This window comes from Ornithorhynchus anatinus, chromosome X5, assembly GCF_004115215.2.
Source record: "Ornithorhynchus anatinus isolate Pmale09 chromosome X5, mOrnAna1.pri.v4, whole genome shotgun sequence".
Classification (NCBI taxonomy): Eukaryota; Metazoa; Chordata; class Mammalia; order Monotremata; family Ornithorhynchidae; genus Ornithorhynchus; species Ornithorhynchus anatinus.
Genome location: NC_041753.1, coordinates 6048844 through 6072267, shown reverse-complemented (window position 1 = coordinate 6072267; position 23424 = coordinate 6048844). Strand labels below are relative to the sequence as shown.

Genomic DNA, 23424 nt, shown 5'->3' with positions numbered 1-23424 from the left:
CAGAGATGGTTTTGTTCTCTGAACCAAACGAGAGGAGGGGAGCAAGAGAACAGCATGGTGGGGTAGGTGAGATATTTGGCAAGGAGTGAGCTATTTGGAACCCGTCTGGAAGGGAGCTTGATTCCCCCCCCCCGCCCCCGGGCCCTTCGATCATCTCTAAGGGACCAAGGTGGGGAAGAAGAACTGTAACTCCCTCCCTCTAGGCTGGAAGCATCTGAGGGGCAGGGATTGTATCGACCAACTCTGTCGATACAAAGGAGAGGTAGACTGTACAGTAGACCGTAAGCTCCTTGAGGGCAGGGATGTTGTCTAGCCAACTCTAGTATATCATCCTCTCCAAAACTCTGGACTGGAAGCTCCTTGAGGGCAGGGATCGTGTCTACCAACTCTAAGATATTGTCCTCTCCCAAGGGCTTAATCCAGTACTCTGGACTGGAAGCTCCTCGAGGGCAGGGACCCCGCCTACCAACCCTAGTGTACTGCCCTCTCCCAGGTGCAGAGTTCAGTGCTCTGCTCACAGTAAGCGCCTAATAAATGCCACCGATTAATGTGCCGATTGATCGAAGAGATTATTGCGACCAGTCGTCCCCTGGCCTACACCCTCTCCCTGGTGGTTCATTCATTCTTTCAGTGGTATTTATTGAGCGCTTGGTGTGGAAAGCACTGTACTTGGTTTGGTCATCTAGACCCCTGAAACAGTGACACACTGATTATTATTATTATAATTTGCTAAGCGTTTACTATACGTCGAACACCGTTCTTAGCGCTGGGGAAGATACGGACCAATCAGGTTGGACACAGTCCCTCTCCCACATGGGACTCAGAGTCTTAATCCTTATTTGACGGATGAGGTAACCGAGGCACAGACAACTTAATAATAATCTTTATAATTATGGTTCGTTAAGTGCTTACTGTGTGCCGAACACTGTTCTAAGCGCTGAAGTGACTGGTTGGTTGGCAGATTCCATTTCTAATCTCTAGGCTGAGATTAGAGTCACTGTTTTCTTACCCATGGTTAGATCTTGGCTTTGAATCCGGTAAGGACGGCAAGCGGAACTCGCTGTGGGCAGGGAGCCTGTCTGCTCGTCGTTCATTCATTCGGTCGCGCTTATTGAGCGCTCACTGTGTCCAGAGCACTGTATTAAGCGCTTGGGAGGGTACGATACAACAATAAACAGTGGCATTCCCTGCCCACGATGAGCTCACAGTCTAGAGCCGGGGAGACAGGCGTCAATACAAATAAATAAAACGACAGTTCTGGACGTAAGTGTTTTGGGGCCGGGAGGGGGGAAGAGCAAAGGGAGTGAGTCAGGGCAATGCAGAAGGGAGTGGGAGGTGAGGAAAAGTGTTGTACTGTCCTCTCCCAAGCGCTTAGAACAGCGCTCTGCACCCAGTAAGCGCGCAGTAAATACGACTGAACGAACAAACTGCCAAATACACGGAAGTGAAAGAATATCAGTCATGCTTACTGGGTACGCACCACTGGACTAAGTGCTTGGGAGAATACAGTATTCATTCATTCATTCAATAGTATTTATTGAGCGCTTACTATGTGCGAAGCACTGTACTAAGCGCTTGGAATGAATAAATCGGCAACAGATAGAGACAGATAGAGACAGTCCCTGCCGTTTGACGGGCTTACAGTCTAATCGGGGGAGACGGGCAGACAAGAACAATGGCAATTAAAATAAATAACTAAATAAAAATAACAGTATAGCAGAGTTGGTTGACCTGTTCCCTGCCCACGGTGAATCTGTCTTGTCTCCTGCCGCGGCGGCGTCTCCGACCCACAGCGACTCCACGGACACATCTCCGCGCTGCACTGACCGCTCCGGAGAGGACTGTAGCATTGGGAGGCCGGACCCCTCCCCCCAAAGGCTCTCATGACCTAGAGGGGGACGATGACCGAGCTTGTGTTGGGGGCGAGGGGAGAGAGACAGAGCCGGCTCTCATTTTGACGTTTCTCTTTTTATTTATAAAATTCCCAGTGTCATGTACACATCAAAAGTGCGACAAGATACACAACCCTGTGTTCAATCTGTGGTAAGAAACCGGGCCTAGTTTGGCTCCGGGTACTTGGCGTGCATAACGAAGAGGGAGAACGTGGCGGGGGGGGGATGGAGAGGAAGGGGCCGGGGTAGTGGGGCAGTCTGTGGTGGGCTGACAGGGGGACATAGAGGAACAGTCTCCCCGGTCACCCCCTCACCATCTGCCCCCTAATCCGGATCCTTTCCCCCTCAGTGGGCACCAGCGTCCGTGTGGTTGGGAAGCATCAGTTTGGGGCACATTTTTCCCCCTCGCTGTTGCTCACCAGGGCCTATACCCTCTCCCACCCTAAAATGGCCTCTGAAAGAAAAAAAAAGCACCCGCCCCGCAGAGGAGCCCCGAGAAGTGACCCGGGGGTGGTCCACCGGCCCACAAATCTGGGACGGAAGGAGCCATGCCCCGAACCCCGCCCGGAGCCACAGCTTTTCCCCCCTCTGAAAGAGGGAAGCGCCTTTGGCCTCGTGCTGGGGAATCCCTTCTGTTCCCACAGGAGGAGAGAGTAGAGCGTCACCCCCAAACTTCCCCTTCTCCCCTCATGCGCCCAGGGCTGTCCCAATAGAGAAGCAGCGTGGCTCAGTGGAAAGAGCCCGGGCTTGGGAGTCAGGTGGCCTGGGTTCGAATCCCGTCTCTGCCACTTAGCTGGGTGACTGTGGGCCAGTCGCTTCACCTCTCTGGGCCTCAGTGACCTCCGCTGGAAAACGGGGGTGAAGACTGTGAGCCTCACGTGGGACGACCTGATGACCCCGTCTCTCCCCCAGCGCTTAGAACAGCGCTCGGCACATAGAAGGCGCTTAACAAATACCAACATTAGCGTGGCTCAGTGGAAAAGAGCCTGGGCTTCGGAGTCTGAGGTCATGAGTTCGACTCCCGGCTCTGCCGCTTGTCAGCTGTGTGACCGTGGGCGCGTCACTTCACTTCTCCGGGCTTCAGTTACCTCATCTATAAAAGGGGGATTAACTGTGAGCCTCACGTGGGACAAGCTGATGACCCTGGATCTGCCCCAGCGCTTAGAACAGTGCTCTGCACGTAGTAAGCGCTTAATAAATACCAACATTATTATTATTAATAATATTCTTATTCCCTGAGGAGGGCAGGGAAGGGAGAAGGGCGTGGTGTCTCTGTAGCCACAAGGTGGCGCTGCTGCTCTCTCTGTCTCTCTGTCTCTGTCTGTGTCTCTGTGTGTGTCTCTGTGTCTCTGTCTGTGTCTCTGCATCTCTCTCCTCCACTTAGATCCCTGGCATTTGAGCAATCGACCAGCAGGATTACCTGGGAAAACTTCGAAAAGCTTCCGGATTCCAGTTATGACCCCTATCAGGCAAAGACAACCTAAGTGCAAAGGACGACGCTGATGTAGGGTATATATACATATATAATCTTTATCTATATATTAATCTCGTCTTACATTCCTTTCTGTCTCAGGCACACGAGGGCGGGGGAAGAGGAAACGTTCACACCTACAGCCAGGGTCTCTTTCTGCCAATCGGGAAGTTGGGGAGAAAATCCCGGCGCATCCGTTCATCTGGACGTTCCCCGTCTCCGCCTGGAAGCAGAGGGGCAAGAGGGAGCCAGGCCCTCGCGCTTTCTTGGTAAACGGGTTCACTCTAGTCCAGTCATCTCGGCTCCCGCATGGTGGGAGAGGGAGGAAACCAGGTGAGGGGTGGGTGGATCTTCATAAAAAGTCTCAGGACCCTGTCCCCTCGTTCCAGGGAGGCCAGAAATCCCGCCTCGGTTCCAGCGTGCTGTCTCGGCTCACCTCTGGCCTCCCCTTTCCCCGGCTCCTCCCGACCTCGGGACGGAGAGACGACAGTGTCCTCAGCGGACGGCCTGGGCCAGGGACGTGGAAGTAGCGGCCGCCACGGCCGTCGCCGCCTCCGTCTCCGTACCCCGTCTCCCCGGGCTTTTCTCCTTCCCCCCTTTCCGGGAGGGTCTCGGTCGACCCCCAGAGAGTTCTCAGGTGGCCAGGTGACCCGGGCGTCCGGAAGAGTGCGGTTAGGGAATCAGGTTCAAGGACTTCTCCGTGCTGGGGCAGGAGATAGAGTGGAGGTCTCGGTTCCGCCTCCTCGGCCCGGGGAGGGAAGGGCGGGCCAAGGTCTCTTGGTCAGTGAACAGGTGATCTTTCAAAAGGCAGAAGGCTGACGTTCGCATGAGGAAAAAGCAATGGCCGATGGATCCTGTCTTCGGGGGTCCCTCTGGGTAGTGGCTGTCCGGCTGATGGGTCAGTGTCAGGGCTCCATCACTTGCCCCGTGAAGAGAATGGTTCCTGGAGGGGAGAAGAGGGGAGGGGTGTCACGGAGGAGAGGTGGAAATCTCCTTCAGAGACCTCAGTGAACTGGAGAAGCAGCGTGGCCCAGCCAGTCCTGGCTCCATCATTTGCTTGCTGGGTGACCTTGGGCAAATCACACTTCACTTCTCTGGGCCTCTGTTTCCTCAACTGTAAAACGAGGCTCCTCCTGCTTTGGCTGGGAGCCCCAGGTGGGACAGGGACTGTGTCCTGACCTGATAAACTTCGATGTACCCCAGCGTTCGGAACAGTGTCTGACCCGTAGTGAGCGTTTAACCAGCACCGTAAAAAAGCAGAAAACAAACCAGGAGGGACTCCCTTGTCCACCCGAGCGCTGGGGAGGGGAAGGGCGAGGCGAGGCCTCAGAGCATCCTGTGCGGGTAGGGGGAGGAGGGCCGGTACGGCGTGACCCCGTGGAGGTTTTGGGATTCTGTGACCCCTCACCTGTGGGATTGTGCCGCACCAGGAAGAGGAAGGGCCGGTCCATGATGACCTCCAGGGGGACCATTCGGGCGGAGATCCTGATCGCTGGAAAAAAATAAGACGGGGCTCTTAGAAGCCTGGCAGCCCCTCTTTGCCAAGATGGGACTCTTAGGAGCCCGGCAGCCCCTCCTCCCCAGAGGAGCTGGGGGAGGGCCTGCCATCTTCCAGAGGGGGAAGGAGTCGGCAAGGCCCGTTGTCAGGGCAGGGACATGAGGTCTGGGAAAATGGGCCACCCCCGGAGGAGGAGCTTTGCTCAAAGAAACGCTAGATCGGAACTTCTCGAGGGCAGCAGGGATCGTGTCTCCCAACTCTATCACCCTCTCCCAAGTGGTTAGTGGAGTGGTCCGCAGAGGAAGTACTCAACAGATAGCGCTGATGAAGGAAAGAAAGCTGGGCTGGGCAAAGGAACGGACTTCTCTCCGCCTCCTTCCTCTCTCCGCCGCACCTCCAGCTGAGGCAGGGGAGGGGGTTCTGATCACGTGCTCCGCTCCAAGGCAGCCCCTGGATCTCGGTTGTAACTGGGGGGAAGGGTGAAGGACCCCCCACCTCCTCTTCCTCCGCCCGCCCTGGTCAGGGCCCTCCCCTACACCTAGGGTCCGCTTCCTCTCGTACCTGTGGCGGCGGAAGCCACCGTGCCACTCTCGTTCACCTCAATCTTGGCTTTCTGCAGGGCCCGGGACACGTACAGGGCCTCTTGGTCTGTAGGAGAAGCCGCACGCGGTCAGTCGGCCACATTTCTCGGAGAGAGAGTCGCCTTTCTCTGGCCCCTCCCGACCGGCACTGTTTTTGACTCACCGGTTTAGGGGAGATGGAGAGACAGAGAGGTGGAGGGTGAGACAGAGACAGATGCAGAGAGAGAGAGAAGGTGAGGCAGAGAGAGGTCAGTCAGCTACATTTTTCAGAGAGAAGTGGCCCATCTCTTCCCCTTCCCGGCCAGGCCGTTTTTGACTCGCCAGGTTAGGGGAGAGAGAGAGAGAGACAGAGGTAGGGGGGAGGCAGAGACAGAGAGAGAAAGAGAGTCACAGAGAGAGAGAGACAGAGAGGGAGGGGAGAGATGGAGATAAAGAGCAAGAGAGGGGGTGAGAAAGAGGGAGACAGAGAGAGGTCGATCAGCCACCTTTCTCAGCGAGAAGTCGCCGTTCTCTTCCCCTTCCCACTCGTACTGTTTTTGACTCTCCAGTTTAGGTGGGGGGAGAGAGAGAGAGAGAGACAGAGGGGTAGAGGGTGAGGCAGAGACAGAAAGAAAAAGAGAGATGCAGAGAGAGAGAGGGTGAGAAAGAGGGAGACTGAGAGAGTCAGGTCAGCCACATTTCTCAGCAAGAACTTGCATTTCTCTTCCCCTTCCTGCCCGGACCGCTTTCGACGCCAGCTCGGGGGAGAGAGAGAAGAGAGAGAGAGAGAGAGGGTGAGACGTAGACGAGAGAGAAACCAAGAGAAGGTGAAAAAGAGACAGAGAGACCGAGAGAGAAAGAGAGCCGTCGGGGCCGCACCTGAGAGGCTGCTGAAGTCGGCGAGGCTCGGTTTGAACATATCCTTCATCCCCAAGCTCTCCAGGGGTCTCCTCAGGTCGGCTTCAAACTCCAGGGAGAATCTGCAATGCCACAGAGACTCAGTTCCTGAACCCCCCCCCCTCCCCCCACCAGGTTTAAGCTGGGGTAGATACAAGCTCATCGGGTTGGACACAATCCCTGTCCCACATGGGGCTCAGAGCCTCAGTCTCCATTTTACAGATGAGGGAACTGGAGCCCAGAGAGGCGAAGCGACTGGCCCGAGGTCACGCAGCGGACGGGTGGCGGAGGCCCAGTTCCTTCCGACTCCCAGGCCCGGCCTCTATGCCGCTTCATTTCTCGGGTGGGCAAGGAACGGGTCTGCCAACTCTGTTCTAGTGTACTCTTCCAAGCGCTTAGCACCCCTCCCTGTACACAGTAATCGCTCAATAAATACGATCGATCGATGGACTGTGGCCCTTGTAATCTGGACCGCAATGCTTCCGTGTAAGGACTCTGGCTGATTTCTGCTAATGGCCGACAGCGATCGAGGAAGCTGGTGAGGGAATCGGGGAGGGAGGCCGAGGGTCCGGGGACAGATGGACTTGGGGCGTTAATGGGCCCGTCCGTCCGGGGCCGCTCTCGTCCCTTCGCCGAAGCGACCCACCATTTTGGCCTGGAGTTTCCCCCCCCAGCAGAGTTGGGGGCCAAGGTCAAATGCTTCCTCTGCAAGGACGTTTGAGAGAGAGAGAAAAAAAATCTGGTCTGCAGATTGCGCTTTCTTGAGTGAGCTGTGAAGAGGATTCAAGCCGTGAGGCTTTTTGGCTCTCCAGTTCTCTCCAGGGGAGGATTGATTATGATTGCCACGATTTAGAAAAGATGGCTCTGGAAAAAAAAAAAAGCAGCTCCTCTTCACCCTCCCCCTCCACTCCTCTCCCCCCCCCGCCCCAGAATCTTCCCCGGCCTGTCATTGGGAACGTCGGGAAGTCTGAAGGCCGGGGGCGGCTCAGGGAGAGGTTTCCCTAGAGTGCCGAAGTTACCCAACCAGGGCCTCCTGCCCCCGCAGAAAGATTTCGTAAATCCCCATTATTTTGACCGGGCTCTGACGTCGGAACTGCGGTTTCGGATTGTCACTTGAGCAGAAACGGACCCACATCCCCCTCTTCCTGCCCCTCCCTGGCCCCAAGGTTTTCTTTGGAAGGACGGGGCTGAAAAACAGTCCTTTAAGAAAAGCGAAAAATCCAGAAGTAGACGACATTCCCGTGTCCCATCCCTCCCCCCGCGGGGCTCCTTTCTCCCTGCGTGGGTCCCCACATGAGGAGCGGCATGGCCTAGTGGATAGAACACAGGCCTGGGTGTCAGAAGGACCTGGGTTCTAGTCCTGGCTCTGCCGCTTGTGGGCCGGGTCACCTTGGGCAGCTCACTTCACTTCCCTGTGCCTCGGTTCCCTCATCTGGAAAATGGGGATTACGACCGCGCGCCCATGTGGGACACGGACCGTGTCCCACCTGATCATCCTCCTATCTACCCCTACGCTTAGAACGGTGCCTGGCACGTAGTAAGAACAAATGCCATTTTGTTTTTTAAAATAACCAGATGCGAGAGTGCTGATTTTTATCCGATACGGGCCACCGGTGATTTCCCATCCCCCTCCCACACGTCCTCTCTTAGTCACATTCCCAACGCCGGGCCGGCGGACGGGGTGGGGGAGGCGCCGGGGAAGGTGGCGGGTGAGGGCGAGGGGGGCACTTACTTGGGCAGGATCAGAAGGCGGGTCAGCCTGGTCATGTTGCGCTTCCATTGGTCGATGAGCTGGGCGTCCAGGATGCTCGTGAGGGCGGAGAGGGGGACGGTCTTGTCGTAGGGGGCAGCGACGATCATGCTGAGGGAGTCTCCGTGGTAGGGCAGCTCCAGGATGTCGTAGATGCGGCCGTCGGAGGTGGAGAACTCGGCTGAGGCGGGGGAGAAGACCGGCGGAGAAATCCACTGAGAGAAGTCGAGCGCTTCTCTCGACGTAGGCCTCGGTCAGATCTCCCACCCCCGTTCCTCCCCGCCGGCCTCTGAATCCATTTCAGGCACCCCCTTTCGATGTTTATTTTTCCCCCAACGCGCCCCTGTTCCGCCCCACGGGAGACTGGCTGTCCTCTCTTTCATTCAATTCATTCATTCAATAGTATTTATTGAGCGCTTACTATGTGCAGAGCACTGTACTAAGCGCTTGGGATGAACAAGTCGGCAACAGATAGAGACAGTCCCTGCCGTTTGACGGGCTTACGGTCTAATCGGGGGAGACGGACAGACAAGAACGATGGCACTAAACAGCGTCGAGGGGAAGAACATCTCGTAAAAACAATGGCAACTAAATAGAATCAAGGCGATGTACAATTCATTAACAAAATAAATAGGGTAACGAAAATATATACAGTCGAGCGGACGGGTACGGTGCTGTGGGGATGGGAAGGGAGAGGTGGAGGAGCAGAGGGAAAAGGGGAAAATGAGGCTTTAGCTGCGGAGAGGTAAAGGGGGGATGGCAGAGGGAGTAGAGGGGGAAGAGGAGCTCAGTCTGGGAAGGCCTCTTGGAGGAGGTGATTTTTAAGTAAGGTTTTGAAGAGGGAAAGAGAATCGGTTTGGCGGAGGTGAGGAGGGAGGGCGTTCCGGGACCGCGGGAGGACGTGACCCGGGGGTCGACGGCGGGATGGGCGAGACCGAGGGACGGCGAGGAGGTGGGCGGCAGAGGAGCGGAGCGTGCGGGGTGGGCGGTAGAAAGAGAGAAGGGAGGAGAGGTAGGAAGGGGCAAGGTGATGGAGAGCCTCGAAGCCTAGAGTGAGGAGTTTTTGTTTGGAGCGGAGGTCGATAGGCAACCACTGGAGTTGTTTAAGAAGGGGAGTGACAGGCCCAGATCGTTTCTGCAGGAAGATGAGCCGGGCAGCGGAGTGAAGAATAGACCGGAGCGGGGCGAGAGAGGAGGAAGGGAGGTCAGAGAGACCTCTCTGGGCTAACGGTCAGTCAGTTGTATCTGTTCAACGCTTACTGTGTTCGGAGCACTGTGTGAAACGCTCGGGAGCGTACAATACGACTTTAAACGGACACGTTCCCCGCCCACCACGCGTTTACGGTCTAGAGGGGGCGTAGAACTAAACAAATGACGGAGTAGGACGTAAGCGGTGTGGGGCTGGGAGGGGGTGAATAGAAGGAGGAAGTCGGGGCGTCGCAGGAGGGGGTGGGAAGGAGGGCTTCGTCAGGGAAGGCCTCTTGGAGGAGACGGGCCTTCAGTGAGGCTTTGAAAAGGGGACGGGTCGTTGTCCGTCGGATATGAGGAGCGACGGCGTTCCAGGCCAGAGGCGGGACGTGGGCGAGAGGTCGGCGGCCAGATAGACGAGATGCAAGTACGGCGAGAAGGTTGCCATTGGAAGAGCGAAATCTGCGGGCCGGGTGGGTGTCGGAGAGCAGCGGGGCGAGGTAGGAGGGGGCGAGGGGATGGAGGGCCCTAAAGCCGACGGGGAGGGGTTTCTGTCGGCGGTGGATGGGCGACCGCTGGAGGCTCTCGAGGAGCAGGTGGGGAGACACGGACTGAACTCTGCCGTGGCGAGGGAGGGAGGGCGGCCTCACTTACTGTAGTTGAACTTGCCCAACTGGGCCATCATGCGCACGGAGACGGCGCTGCCGTCGGACTTGTGGAAGAGCCGGTCGTGGGTGTTCTTGACGGGGAAGGGCAGCTTCCACTGCCCCTTGAAAGAGAGGGCGTTCACCAGCACCAGGCGAGTCAGCTGGTCCACCGCACCCTCTCCCAGGAAGTCACCGATCATGCCTGAGGGGGAAGAGGGACGGTCAGCGAGGGCACTTCCTCCTCACGCAATCGATCGATCCTATTCATTGAGCGCTTGTTGTGTGCCGAGCGCTCGGGAGAGTATTCGCGGGCTCATATTTACGGAGCGCTCACCCCGTACCGAGCACCTGGAAGAGGACAACGGAACAGTAAACGGGCACATTCCCACAGCTCCTCCCCATCCTCAGTGGAAGGTGCGATGGGAAGAGCCCCGCGGAAACCGAGGTGGATTCGATCGATTCCTCCGCTATCTAATGATAATAACGATAATTACGGCACTCGTTAAGCACTTACTACGTGCCGAGCTCTGGGGTAGATACAGTTAATCGGGTTGGACGCGGTCCCTGTCCCACATGGGGCTCAGGCTCTTAATCTACCCATCCCTCAGTCTGCCCGTCAGTCGACTCTCACAGCTTCCGCTCTCTAGAGTTCCAGCAAAGCCTTTAATCCGGCACGTTCTCCCGGCTCCGTTTGACCTTCGCAACTGCTCGCCTTGGCCTTCGGCTGAGACCGCCATTTTGTCCGCTCCCCTCTACCCTTTCCGATGGGCCGGGGCCGTCCGGTTTTGAGTGAGTTCTGACGGCTCGGCGGCTTAACCGTCGAAGAACCCCTTTAGCCAACGCTCTGTGCTGGCCCTCCGCGACGGGCCCGAGGAAATGGGCTGTAGAATTCAGGCTTCCCCGGCCAAACCGGGCCTCGGCCCGCCCCGCCCCCGACGCACGCCTCCCCGGCCGGCTCTCTCACCTTCCGTGTGTTTCTTCACCCAGTCGTTGATGATGTAGAGGGCCCGGTCCACCTCAGAGAAATCCACTTGCTTGACCGTGGTCCGGAAGGCACTGAAGAAATGAGGCATGAAGCCGGGAACCAGCTCCACGTCCCTCTGGACGAAGACGGCGTCCACCGTGCTGACCTCATCCTTGTTCTGGGGCCCCGTGAGCTCCTTCCTGAGCCGCCGGAGATCGAGGGCCAGGCCCTTTTCTGAAAGACACGCGCAGTCCATCGCCGGTATGTAGCGAGCGCCGCTCGTGGGCAGAGCACCGTACCGAGGGCTCAGCGCCGGGCGAGAACGGCAGGTCGTTAGAAAGAGTCCCCAGTTCGGTCGGGTTGCAGGTTGGCCGTGTCCCGGGCAGCTAACCCGCTCGTTTTCCTTAATCAACCACTCAATCAATCAATCGTATTTATTGAACGCTTACTGCGAACTCCCCCTCCCTTCACATCCATCGGTCAGGAAATCGATCGCAGTTACCGAGCGGTTACTGCGTGCGGAGCACTGTACTAAGCGGTGGGGAGAGCGCAGTACGACAGAGTCGGTGGACGGGCTTCCAGCCCAGAAGGAGCTTTTCGTCTAGAGGGGCTGTATCTGACTCTCCCCACCTTCAAAACCTTATGAAAATCCCATCTCCTCCCAGAGGTCTTCCCGGACTACGCCTTCCTCTCTCAGAGAAGCATCGTCTCAGAGAAGCAGCGTGGCTCAGTGGAAAGAGCCCGGGTTTGGGAGTCACAGGTCATGGATTCGAATCCCGGTTCTGCCACTTGGCAGCTGTGTGACTGGGGGCAGGTCACTTCACTTCTCTGGGCCTCAGTGACCTCGTCTGGAAAATGGGGATGAAGACTGCGAGCCTCACGTGGGACAACCCGATTACCCTGGAAATCTCCCCCAGCGCTTAGAACAGCGCTCTGCACATAGTAAGTGCTTAACAGTACCGATATTATTCTTATTATAGTGAGCACTTAACAAATACTAACATTATTATTATTATTATTATTATCTCTCTTCCTTCTGCATTGCCCTCTGGTCTTGAACCCGAACCTTTTAAGCATTCTTAAGCATTCTTGTATCTACCTAGCGCTTAGAACAGTGCTTGGCACATAGTAAGCGCTTAACAAATACCGTAATCACTATTATTTATGCCCCATCCATCATGTGTGTTAATGCCTGTCTCCCCCGCTAGGCTGTAAGCTCTTTGAGGGCGGGGACTATATCTACCAACTCTGTTGTATTGGACTCTCCCAAACGCTTAGCACAGTGCTCAATAAATACCTTTGATTGATTGAGTGATGGATTGCAGAGCACTGTACTGGGAGGAAGTCATTCATTCAGTCACTCGTATTTATTGAGCCCTTTCTGTCACAGTACTGAGCGGTTGGGAGAGTAATAATAATAATAATAATAATAATGTTGGTATTTGTTAAGCGCTCACTGTTCTAAGCGCTGGGGGAGATTTACAGGGTAATCGGGTTGTCCCACGTGAGGCTCGCAGTCTTCATCCCCATTTTCCAGATGAGGTCACTGAGGTCCAGAGAAGTGAAGTGACTTGCCCACTGTCACCCAGCTGACAAGCGGCAGGGCCGGGATTCGCACCCATGACCTCTGACTCCCAAGCCCGGGCTCTTTCCACTGAGCCACGCTACCATAAACAGATCCATTCCTTGCCACCCACAAGTTTAGAGGAGGGCGCTCCGTACTTTCCCAAGTGTTTAGTACAGTGCTCTGCACGTAATAAGCCCTTAATAAATACGACTGAATGTATGAATGAATGAATGGTCTTTATCCTTAAGACAATCCATCCATCCATCAGCGGAATTTACTGAACGCTTGCCGTGGGCGAAGTACCAAGCGCCGGGGTAGATATGAGGTAATCGGGTCGGACACGGTCCCTGTCCCCCGTGGAACTCCCTGTCTTAATCCCCATTTTCCAGACGAGGGAATTTCCCAAGAGAGGACGGAGCGCGAGTCTCCGACCCTGTGCCTGTCGGGCAACGGAAATGCCTGAGATGCCTGAAATCCCTATCCCGCCAGCTCCCTGTGGGCAGGGGACCCGTCTACCAACTATTTCAAACTGGCATTTATTATTAATATTGATTATGGTAGTTGTTGAGCGCTTACTATGTGCCAGGCACCGTCCTGAGCGCCGGGGTAGTCTCAAGATGATCAGGTTGTCCCACGTGGGGCTCACGGTCTTCATCCCCGTTTTCCAGATGCGGTAACTGAGGCCCAGAGAAGTGAAGTGACTTGCTCAAGGTCACCCGGCAGACAAGCGGCGGAGCCGGGATTAGAACCCACAGCCCCCGACACCCGAGCCCGGGCTCTTTCCGCTAGGCCACGCTGCTTCCCTTGTATTCGTTCAGCGCTAACTATGTGCCAGGCGCTGTACTAAGCACCGGGGCAGATGCGAGGTGATCAAGCTGGACACAGTCCGTGTCCCCTGTGGGGCTCACAGTCTTAAATCCCATTTTACGAATGAGGGGACTCCCAAGTGTTTTGCACAGTGTTCTAGTCATAGTGGGTGCTCAATAAATGCCAACGATGAATCGATTAATTGATAGATCGAGGGCAGGGATCGAGCCTCTGTGATAACGTACTCTCTCAAGCACTCAGTTCGGTGCTCTGCACGATAAATCCGGATCGACTGAGGGCAGGGATCGCGTTTCCCTGTTCTACTGTACTCCCTCGAGCACTCAGTACAGTGCTCGGCACAGTGTAAGCGCTCAGTGAAGGCGATGGATCGACTGGTCGAGGGCAGGGATCGTTTCTCCGTATTCTAATGTACCGTCCCACTCGCCCCGTACGGGCCCCGGGCGCAACGTAAGCGCTCGCTCGTCTGCTCGGTGACCTTGGCCAAGTCACTTCGCTTCTCTGTGCCTCAACGACCTCATCTGTGAAATGGAGATTAAGGCTGCGAGCTCCCTGCCGGACGGGGACCGGGTCCAACCTGTTAACCTTGTATCTATCCCAGTGCTCGCTACGGTGCCCGGCACGGAGTAAGCCCTCGACGGATACCGTAAAATAAGCCCGATCGATCGATCGGCCGAGGGCAAAGATCGCGTCTCGCTCTCCTAACGTCCTCTCCCAAGCCCTCAGTACGGCGCCCTGCACGGTGCGAGCGCTCAGTAAGTAGGATCGACCGATCGGTCGAGGGCGGGGACCGCGTCTCCGATTCTGCCGTGCTCTCCCAAGCGCTCCATACGGGCTTACGCAAATGGCGAGCGCTCAGTAAATAGGACCGATGGATCGTTCGAGGGCAGGAATCGCCTCCCCGTTGGAATGGACTCTCCCAGATGCTTATGCAATTGGCGAGCGCTCAATAAGTAGGATCGACGGATCGGTTGAGGGCAGGGACCGCAACTGAAGCAGCGTGGCTCATGGGCAAGAGCCCGGCCTTGGGAGTCGGGGGTCATGGGTTCGAACCCCGGCTCCGCCGCCTGTCGACCGTGTGACCGCGGGCAGGTCACTTCACCGCTCTGGGCCTCAGTGACCTCATCCGTATAATGGGGATGAAGACGGTGAGCCTCGCGTGGGACAATCTGATGCCTCTGTATCCACCCCACTGCTTAGAAGAGTGCTCTGCCCAGAGTAAGCGCTTAACCAATACCGACATTATTATTATCATTGTTATCTCCCTATTCTGAGGTACTCTCCCAGGCGGGCCGAACAGCCCTGCGCGCGTGGGGAGCGCTCGACAGATCCACCCCGTCCTGCGTCCGTCCCCTCCTCCGTCCCGGCCCCGCCGCCTCTTACCGTCCGGGTCGTAGCCCATGGCGTCCCCGAGCTGCCTCCGCGTCCTCCCCGCGGCCGTCAGCTGGAGCATGCCGAGCGCCGAGGACACGCCGTAGGGCGAGAAGACCACGTTGCGGTCCCCCGACCCCCGGACCACCTCCCGGTAGACCTTCACCCCGAAGTCCGTGGCCAGGCGGGCCGCCCGGGAGGGCCCGCCGTGGGGCCGGCCTTCCGACCCCCGGGACGGGAGGGACAGGAGGACCAGGCAGGCGACCGCGGCCGTCAGCTGCATCCTGAAAGAGCGGAGGGGGTGGTGGGGGTGAGGTGGATCGCTCCATCCGTCGATCGACCGATCAGTCGTATTCGTTACGGTAAGAATGACGGTGAGGGTAGTCGGTAAGCCACGTGTCGAGCACCGTTCTAAACGCTGGGGGAGGTGATGATACTAACGGTATTTACTAAGCTCTAACTAGTCTAAGTCGATTAGACCGCGAGCCCGTCAGCGGGCAGGGGTCGTCTCTATCCGTCGCCGGCTTGTACATTCCGAGCGCTTGGTACAGTGCTCTGCACGTGGTGAGCGCTCGATCAATAGTATTGAACGAATAAGTACTAAACGCCGGGACGGATACCAGCAAACCGGGTCGGACGCAGTCCCCGGCCCACGTGGGGCCCGCGGCCTCCAACCCCGTTTTACAGATGAGGAGACTGAGGCACGGAGAAGCCAAGTGGCTGGCGCACGGTCGCGCCGCGGGTGAATGGAGGAGCCGGGATCAGAACCCCGGTCCTTCGGACTCTCAGGCCCGTGTTCGATCCACCGGGCCGTGCCGCTCCCCGGCGTGGAAAGTATTATTCCCACAGTAATACTTGCGGTATCTTCATCTATTCAGTCATGTTTACACGTTCGACACTTACTAGGTGCCAAGCACTGTACTAAACGCTGGGGCGGAGACGGGGTAATCGGATCGGGCACGATCCCTGTTCCGTGTGGGGCTCAGTCTTAATCCCCATTTGACAGACGAGGGAACTGAGGCCCGGAGAAGTGGCTTCCCCGAAGTCACACAACAGAGAAATGGGAGAGCTGGGATGAGAACCCAGGTCCTTCTGATTCCCGGGCCCGGGCTCTAGCCAGAAGGCCACGCTGCTTCCCTTCTCGAGCGCTTACCATGCGCAGAGCGCTGGACTAAACCCCCGGGAAGAGAAGCAGCCCGGCTTAATGGCAAGAGCCCGGGCTTGGGATTCAGACGTCGTGGGTTCCGGTCCCGGCTCCGCCACCCGTCAGCTGTGTCATTTCACTCCTCGCTGCCTCAGTTCCCTCATCTGTCAAATGGGGGGGGGGGGGGCGAAGCCTTCACCTAGAGAAGCCGCGTGGCTCAGTGGAAAGAGCACGGGCTCTGGAGTCAGAGGTCATGAGTTCGAATCCCAGCTCTGCCACTTGTCAGCTGTGTGACTGTGGGCGAGCCACTTCGCTTCTCTGGGCCTCAGTGACCTCATCTGTAAAATGGGGATGAAGACCGTGAACCCCACGTGGGACAACCCGATTCCCCCGTGTCTCCCCCAGCGCTTAGAACAGTGCTCTGCACATAGTGAGCGCTTAACAAATACTAACAAATAAACCATCTTCTCCCCTCTTTCCCTCTGCTCCTCCCCCTCTCCCGTCCCATCCCCTCAGTCCTGTGCTCGTCCGCTCAACCGTATGTATCTTCATTACCCTATTTATTCTGTTAACGGGACGTACATCACCCTGATTCTATTTATTGCCACCGTTCTCGTCCGACCATCTCCCCCGATTAGACCGTAAGCCCCTCAGAGGGCAGGGACCGTCTCTATCCGTTACCGATTTGTCCATTCCAAACGCTTAGTACAGTGCTCTGCACATAGTAAGTGCTCCATAAATACTATTGAATGAATGACTGTGAGCCCCACGTGGGACAACCCGTTAACCTTGTATCTCCCGCAGCGCTCAGAATAGTGCTTGGCACATAGCAAGCGCTTAACGAATACCATCACCGTTATCATTATTATTATCGGGAGGGTCCGGCACAACAGAAGGAGCAGAATGCCCTACCACGAGCCGACGGGCTAGGGGTGAGCGCCCAGCGTCCGCGAGCGTGGAGGACGGGGACGGACGATGGCGGGTTCCATTTGCCAAGAGTTTGGGAGCCCGGGAACTCACCTTCTCCCTGCTCTTTCTCCTTCTCTCTCCACGTCTGTGTGTCCGTCCGTCCCCTAACGCTCCTCGTCGCCCCTCAGTAGGCCCAGCCATTCTCCGCCAGAAGCAGCGCGGCCCAGTGGCTAGGGCCCGGGCCTGGGAGTCAGGAGGACCCGGCTTCTCCCCCCCCCGTTCCTCCGTCCTACGCCGCGTAACCTCGGGCAGGTCGCGTCACTTCCCTGGGCCTCAGTTCCCCCGTATGTCGAATGGGGATGAAGACGGGGACTGTGTCCCGATCTGCTTGTCTCCACCCCTACGCTTAGCACGGCGCCGGGCACAGGGTAAGCGCTTAACAAATACCACCGTTATTATTAGTGACGTCCCATCCCTTCCTGACCCCAAGCTAGGGAGAAGGCCTGATCTGGGGGTCTTCGGCGGCGGGAACGGAGGAGGGGGAGAGAAGTAGTGCGGCTTAATGGGTTCCAAGCACTTAGTACAGTGCTCTGCGCAGAGTAAGCGCTCAATAAATACCATCGAATGAACGAATGAAAGAGCACAGGTTTGGAAGTCAGAGGTCTCGGGTTCTAATTCCGGCTCCGCCACTCATCAGCCGTACGGCTAAGGGTAGGTCACTTAACTTCTCTGTGCCTCGGTTCCCTCGTCTGTCAAATGGGGATTAAGACTGTGGGGATTGCCTTGTATCCACCCCAGCGCTTGGGGCAGCGCTCAACAAATAGCATCATTATTATCATTACTGTTATTATCGAGTGACCTCAGAGGGAGAAACCGACGTTCGAAGGGAGGAAGCGCGGGACCGAACTCGGGGGGTGAGACTCTCTCCCCCGAGCTCCGGCCACCGTCCCCCCGAAAGAGCTGCGGCCCGTTTCGTCGCCCGTCCCGGCCTGCGGATGGACAAGGGGTGGAGGGGTCCCGCCTGGGGGATGTGAGGGCCGGGGGCCCGTGTGGAGCGGGAGAGAGGAGAAGAGTGAGCCTACCTCTTCTCTGGAAGTCCTGGCCGGTGTCTGGGATCGGTGGTTTTCGGGGGGGCGGCCGAGTCTGCGGTGGCGGCTCCTCCGCGGCCGAGAGGCCCCTCTGGGGTCTGGGGGAGGGTGGTCTCCGGATGGCGGGGGCGGGAGGACCCTTCTGGACTCCAGCTGTTTACCCGGTGGCTGGAGGCCGCTGTTCTGGGAGCTCCTCCTGACTCCCCTCTTTATATCCACCCTGCTCACTCCGCCCGCGCCACAGGGCAGGAAATATTCGATGAAATCATCCCAGACCTTCCCCACCCACTTTTTGGCCTGGAAATTCTTCAGTACAAAATGTCTGGCTCCTCCAGCAGGCCCCCCTCCCGCCAACCCCCCCGCCCCCCAACCCCTTCCCCGGTCTGGCACCGTCCCAGGCTTGGCCGGAACGTGTGAGTGATTCCGCACGCGCACGTGTTTGTGAGTGTGGTTGTGTGTACGTACGTGTCGATTACACGGGGAAGGGGGCTCTGTGCCCCGAGGGGTTTCCGGTGGAGGGGAGGCAGAGTGGTCGTTTTCGGCCCCCCGACCCTCAGGGCTGGACCCCCGGCCTCGCTGACCCTCCTTCTCCGGGAGGATCCGAGAAACTCCCGGGGAGGCTGACAGGGTTTCTCCGAGGGGGTCACTGGGACCCCCCAGATCTGGACTCTCTTCCAAACGCATCCCTTGCGTCCCTTTTGCTCCCCCATCCCCCAGATCCCCCCCACCTCTTGCCCCACCCGCCCCATCCGAAGTGAAAAGTCATCCGTGAGCGAGAAAGGGTGGAGAGCAAGAGAGAATCAATCCTCAGTGGCTATTTATTGAGCACCTACTGCACGCAACGCACTGGGCGAAACGCTGGAGAGAGTCCAATTTCACCGAGTCGGTAGACATGCTCTCTGCCCCCAGTGAGGCCGTCGTAGGGAAGCGGCTTGGCTTAGTGGAAAGAGCCCGGGCTTGGGAGTCAAAGGTCGTGGGTTCTAATCTTGGCTCTGTCACCTGTCAGCTGTGTGACCTTGGCAAAGTCACTTCGCTTCCCTGTGCCTCAGTCACCTCCTCTGTCAAATGGGGATGAAGACTGGGAGCCCCACGGGGGACAACCCGATTCCCTTGTATCTCCCCCAGCGCTTAGAACGGTGCTTGGCACCTAGTGAGCGCTTGACAAATGCCCTTATTCTTCTTATCATCTGAAGTGGTCTTTATTGAGCACCTACTGCGCACAGCGCGCTGTACTAGACGTTTGAGAGAGTCTAGTTTCACAGAGTTGGGAGACACGCTCCCTGCCCACGGAGCTTCCAGTCCGGAGGGCGAAGGTAATAATGATGTCGGTATTTGTTAAGCGCTTACTATGTGCAGAGCACCGTTCTAAGCGCTGGGGTAGATACGGGGTCATCGGGTTGTCCCACGTGAGGCTCACAGTTAATCCCCATTTTCCGGATGAGGGAACTGAGGCCCGGAGAAGCGAAGTGACTCGCCCCCAGTCACACAGCCGACAAGTGGCAGAGCCGGGAGTCGAACCCATGACCTCTGACTCCGAAGCCCGGGCTCTTTTCCGCTGAGCCACGCCGCTTCCCCGAAGATGGCCCGGATTAGGCTCCGCTCAGGGTCGGGGGGCAAGAGAGAATCGGTTCCCCCTCATTTCACTCCCCTCGCTCCTTTCGTCCTACGGACGCCCGGGTCCCCCAGGCCAAACGGGTCGGAGAAGAGGAACTCCTGGGGCCCCGGGCCCGGACCCTCTTTTGCTGGTCAGGTTCTACTGGAAAAACTTGGACGAAGGCTGGGAAATCTCCAGAGGAAAGCACCTAATAACGTTGGCATTTGTTAAGCGCTTACTACGTGCAGAGCACTGTTCGAAGCACTGGGATAGATACAGGCTAATCAGGTCGTCCCACGTGAGGCTCACAGTTAATCCCCATTTTACAGATGAGGGAACTGAGGCACAGAGAAGTGAAGTGACTTGCCCACGGTCACACAGCTGACACGTGGCAGGGGCGGCATTCGAACCCATGACCTCGGGCTCCCAAGCCCGGCCTCTTTCCCCCGGGCCACGCTGCTTCTCTAACTTGGCTGCTTCTTGGACCTAGGAGCGTCCGAGCGGTACTCGGAGCGCACGCGGATCGGCGCGGATCAGCCAGTCGATCGCATCGACCGTGCGCTCCTCTGTCGTCCTCTTCCGGGCTCTTAGCACAGTGCTCTGCACGCAGTAAGGGCTCAATAAATACGACCGAATGAATGAACGACTGCCTGAAGGTGCAGAGCACTGCCTAAGCTCTGGAGAGAGGAGAGGAGGAGGATATAAAAGATACATTCCCTGCCGAAAGTGAGCTTGCAGTCTAGCGGGGCCATGGCTCAGTGGAAAGAGCACGGGCTTGGGAGTCAGAGGCCACGGGTTCGAATTCCAGCTCTATCACTTGTCAGCTGGGTGACTGTGGGCAAGTCGCTTTACTTCTCTGGGCCTCAGTGACCTCATCTGGAAAATGGGGATGAAGACTATGAACCCCACCTGGGACAACCTGATTACCCTGAATCTCCCCCAGTGCTTAGAACAGTGCTCTGCACATAGTAAGGGCTTAACAAATACCAACATTATTGTAATTTTGGGGCATACGAGAAGCAGTGTGGCCCAGTGGCTAGAGCCCGGGCCTGGGAGCCAGAAGGACCTAGGTTCTAATCCCCTCTCTGCCACTTGTCTGCCGGGTGACCTCTGGCAAGTCACTTCGCTTCTCTGTGCCTCAGTTACTCATTTAGTCTTATGTTGTCCTCTCCCCAGCGCTTAGTACAGTGCTCTGTGTAGAGTAAGTGCTCAGTAAATACAGGAGAATGAATGATTAAAAGAATAAATGAACCATCTGTAACGTGGGGATGGAGACTGTGAGCCCCGTGTGGGTCAGAGACCGTGTCCAACCCGACTGCCTTGTGTCGTGTCGCAGTGCTTAGAACAGTGCTCGGCGCGTAGTAAGCTCTTAACGGATGCCGTTATTACCGTTAGACGCGCGTGGGCGTCCGAATCTGGACGTTCGGGGTTTTCTCCCCGTGGGCAGGGAATGTGTCCGCCACGTCTGTTATATCATACTCTCCCAAGCGCTTAGTACAGAGCTCTGCGTACAGTCGAGCGCTCAATAAATACGACTGACGGACTCGGGAAAAATCCTTCCCACACCTTTCTTCCCTTCGTCGCTGTCAGAAATATCAGTCGATCGATCGATAGTGTTTATTGAGCGCTCACTACCGTGCAGAACACTGCAGTAAGCGTTTGGGAGAGTCCGGTACAGCAGAATTTCTTAAGGGGGCTTCCGGTGTGCCAGGCTCCGTTCTAAGCACTGGGGTAGATATAGGATAATCAGGTTGGACACAGTCCCTGCCCCACGTAGGGCAAACGGTCTTAATCCCCCTTTTGCAGGTGAGGCCCAGAGAAGTGACGTGACCACGGGGTCACGCAGCAGAGGCGGGATTAGAACCCAGGGCTCCTGACTCCCAGGCCCCGGGTTCTTGCCACCGGGCCCCGCCGTTTCTTTCCATCAGCCCAGGGCACGGAAGCCGTGGCAAGCCGCCCTCCTCCTCTGCCCGTCTGCTCCCCCGGGCGCCATCGCCTCAGGTGCCCGAGCGGCAGGCGATGATGCACGGTGACTGCGCTCGCCCAACCCCGCCCGGTCCCCGCCCGCCGAGCCTCTCCGGGAAACCCAGAGCGCCCTCTGCGACCTTGGGCAGGTCACTTCTCTGGGCCTCAGTTCCCTCATCTGGAAAATGGGGATGAAGACTGGGAACCCTGTGAGGGACAGGGACCGGGTCCAACCCGATTATCTTGTATCGACCCCAGCGGTCGGGACGGTGCCCGGCGCATAGCAAGCGCTTGAAAATATCGCGATTATTAGCATTATTAGTGACTGGAGGTGTGAATGTCCGGGTAAGGGGAGTGGAGTGGGATGAGGGTGTGGGGAGAGACATTTTAGTGGTGACCCTGTTCTTAGATGCCATGGGAGGGAGTTAGGATACTTTCCCTCTGCTCCTCCCCCTCTCCCTTCCCCTCCCCTCAGCACTGTGCTCGTTTGTATTTATTTTTATTACCTTATTTATTTTGTTAATGAGGTGTCCATCCCCTTGATTCTATTTATTGCGATTAAGTTGTCTTGTTTTCGTCCGTCTCTCTCCCCCGATTAATAATAATGTTGGTATTTGTTAAGCGCTTACTATGTGCCGAGCACTGTTCTAAGCGCTGGGGAAGACATAGGGGAATCAGGTTGTCCCACGTGGGGCTCACAGTCTTAATCCCCATTTTACAGATGAGGGAACTGAGGCACAGAGAAGTTAAGTGACTTGCCCACAGTCACACAGCCTACAAGTGGCAGAGTCGGGATTCGAACTCATGAGCCCTGACTCCAAAGCCCGTGCTCTTTCCACTGAGCCACGCTGCTTCTCATAGACCGTGAGCCCGTCGACGGGCAGGGATTGTCTCTATCTGTTGCCGAATTGTCCATTCCAAGCGCTTAGTACAGTGATCTGCACATAGTAAGCGCTCAGTAAATACTATTGAACATTGTGGTGTTGTCCTGTGTAGGTTGGGTTTATCTGTATATTGGAGTGTCTAAAGCTCTGTGAAGATGCCCAGGCCTTGCCCTGCTGGGCACCAGAGGTGAGGGCATCTTCGAGAAAGATGGCGTGTGTGCGCGTAATTTATTTATGTTAATGTCATTCTCCCCCTCTAATAACAATAATTGTAATAGTTAAGGTATTCGTTAAATGCTTACTATGTGCCGGGCACCGTATTAAGCGCCGGGATGGATCCGCGCAAACCAGGTCCGACACGGTCCCTGTCCCACGTGGGCCTCGCCGTCTCGATCCCCATCTGTCAGATGAGGTCACGGAGGCCCAGAGAAGTGAAGTGACTTGCTCGAGGTCTCGCAGCCAACAAGTGGTGGAGCCGGGAGATTCTCAGAGGAAATCCTCAGTGGTCTGTGGGAAGGTGGGAATGGAAGACGGGTAGGTATTCCTGGGATGGAGTATTTAAAAAAATGTAATGAAAAAAGCACTTCCCAGAGAAGCGGTGCGACCTAGTGGGGAGAGCTTGGGCCCGGGAGACGGAAGTTCCGATTCGGACTCTGCTACTTATCTGCTCTGTGACCTGGGGCGGGTCGCTTCGCTTCTCTGGGCCTCGGTTCACTCAGCTGTGAAATGGGGATGAAGATCGCGAGCACCGTGTAGGACAGGGACCCAGTCCAACCCGATTACCTTCCCCAGCGTTAGTACAGCGTTCGGCCGGCCCGGCTCCGTACTGAGCAGTGGGGTGAATACTAAGCAGACGGGACTGGACCCAGTCTCTTGTCCCACGTGGGGCTCACGAGCTCAATCCCCATTTTACAGATGAGGTAACCGAGGCACAGGGAAGCGAAGTGACTTCCCCAAGGTCCTACGGCAGACATCCGTTCCCCGTGGACGAGGTTCACTTGGAGACAAGCTCTTACACATCTTGTCCTTGAGATAATCACAGGGTTCGTTTCCTGGTCAAGTTCTAGTTGGGAAAGCCGGGGGCAGGTCGGGAAACCTCCAGGGGAGGGATCTTGGAGCATCTGAGCCGGGCTCTCAGTTGGCGTGTATTTGTGCACATGTGTGTGGGAGTCAGAGCTTCGGTGTTTTGTTTGGGATTTTCTCAGTAAAT

The 23424-nt window shown here is 56.8% G+C and overlaps 1 protein-coding gene across 1 annotated transcript; it reads right to left on the bottom strand.

Moving 5' to 3' along the window:
- Positions 1-3397: 3397 nt before the first annotated feature.
- On the bottom strand, positions 3398-18010 carry SERPINE1 (serpin family E member 1). The gene is made up of 9 exons (XM_029056324.2): positions 17766-18010; positions 14643-14914; positions 10868-11101; positions 9911-10105; positions 8051-8249; positions 6301-6401; positions 5423-5509; positions 4772-4855; positions 3398-4306 (listed from the first exon to the last, which is right to left on the bottom strand). Exons 2-9 carry the CDS (start codon positions 14911-14913, stop codon positions 4269-4271), a joined length of 1209 nt encoding a protein of 402 aa, XP_028912157.1. The 5' UTR covers position 14914; positions 17766-18010; the 3' UTR covers positions 3398-4268.
- Between the last annotated feature and the right edge of the window lie 5414 nt (positions 18011-23424).

Bases quoted from the DNA above. Each gene is read 5' to 3' on its own strand.
- SERPINE1 (XM_029056324.2), bottom strand. From the start codon at position 14,913: ATGCAGCTGACGGCCGCGGTCGCCTGCCTGGTCCTCCTGTCCCTCCCG. The intron at 5,510-6,300 runs GTGCGGCCCCGA...CTTCTCCTACAG, and splicing joins CGACTTCAGCAGCCTCTCAG to ACCAAGAGGCCCTGTACGTG. The intron at 4,307-4,771 runs GTGAGGGGTCAC...TCTCCCCTCCAG, and splicing joins GGTGCGGCACAATCCCACAG to GAACCATTCTCTTCACGGGG.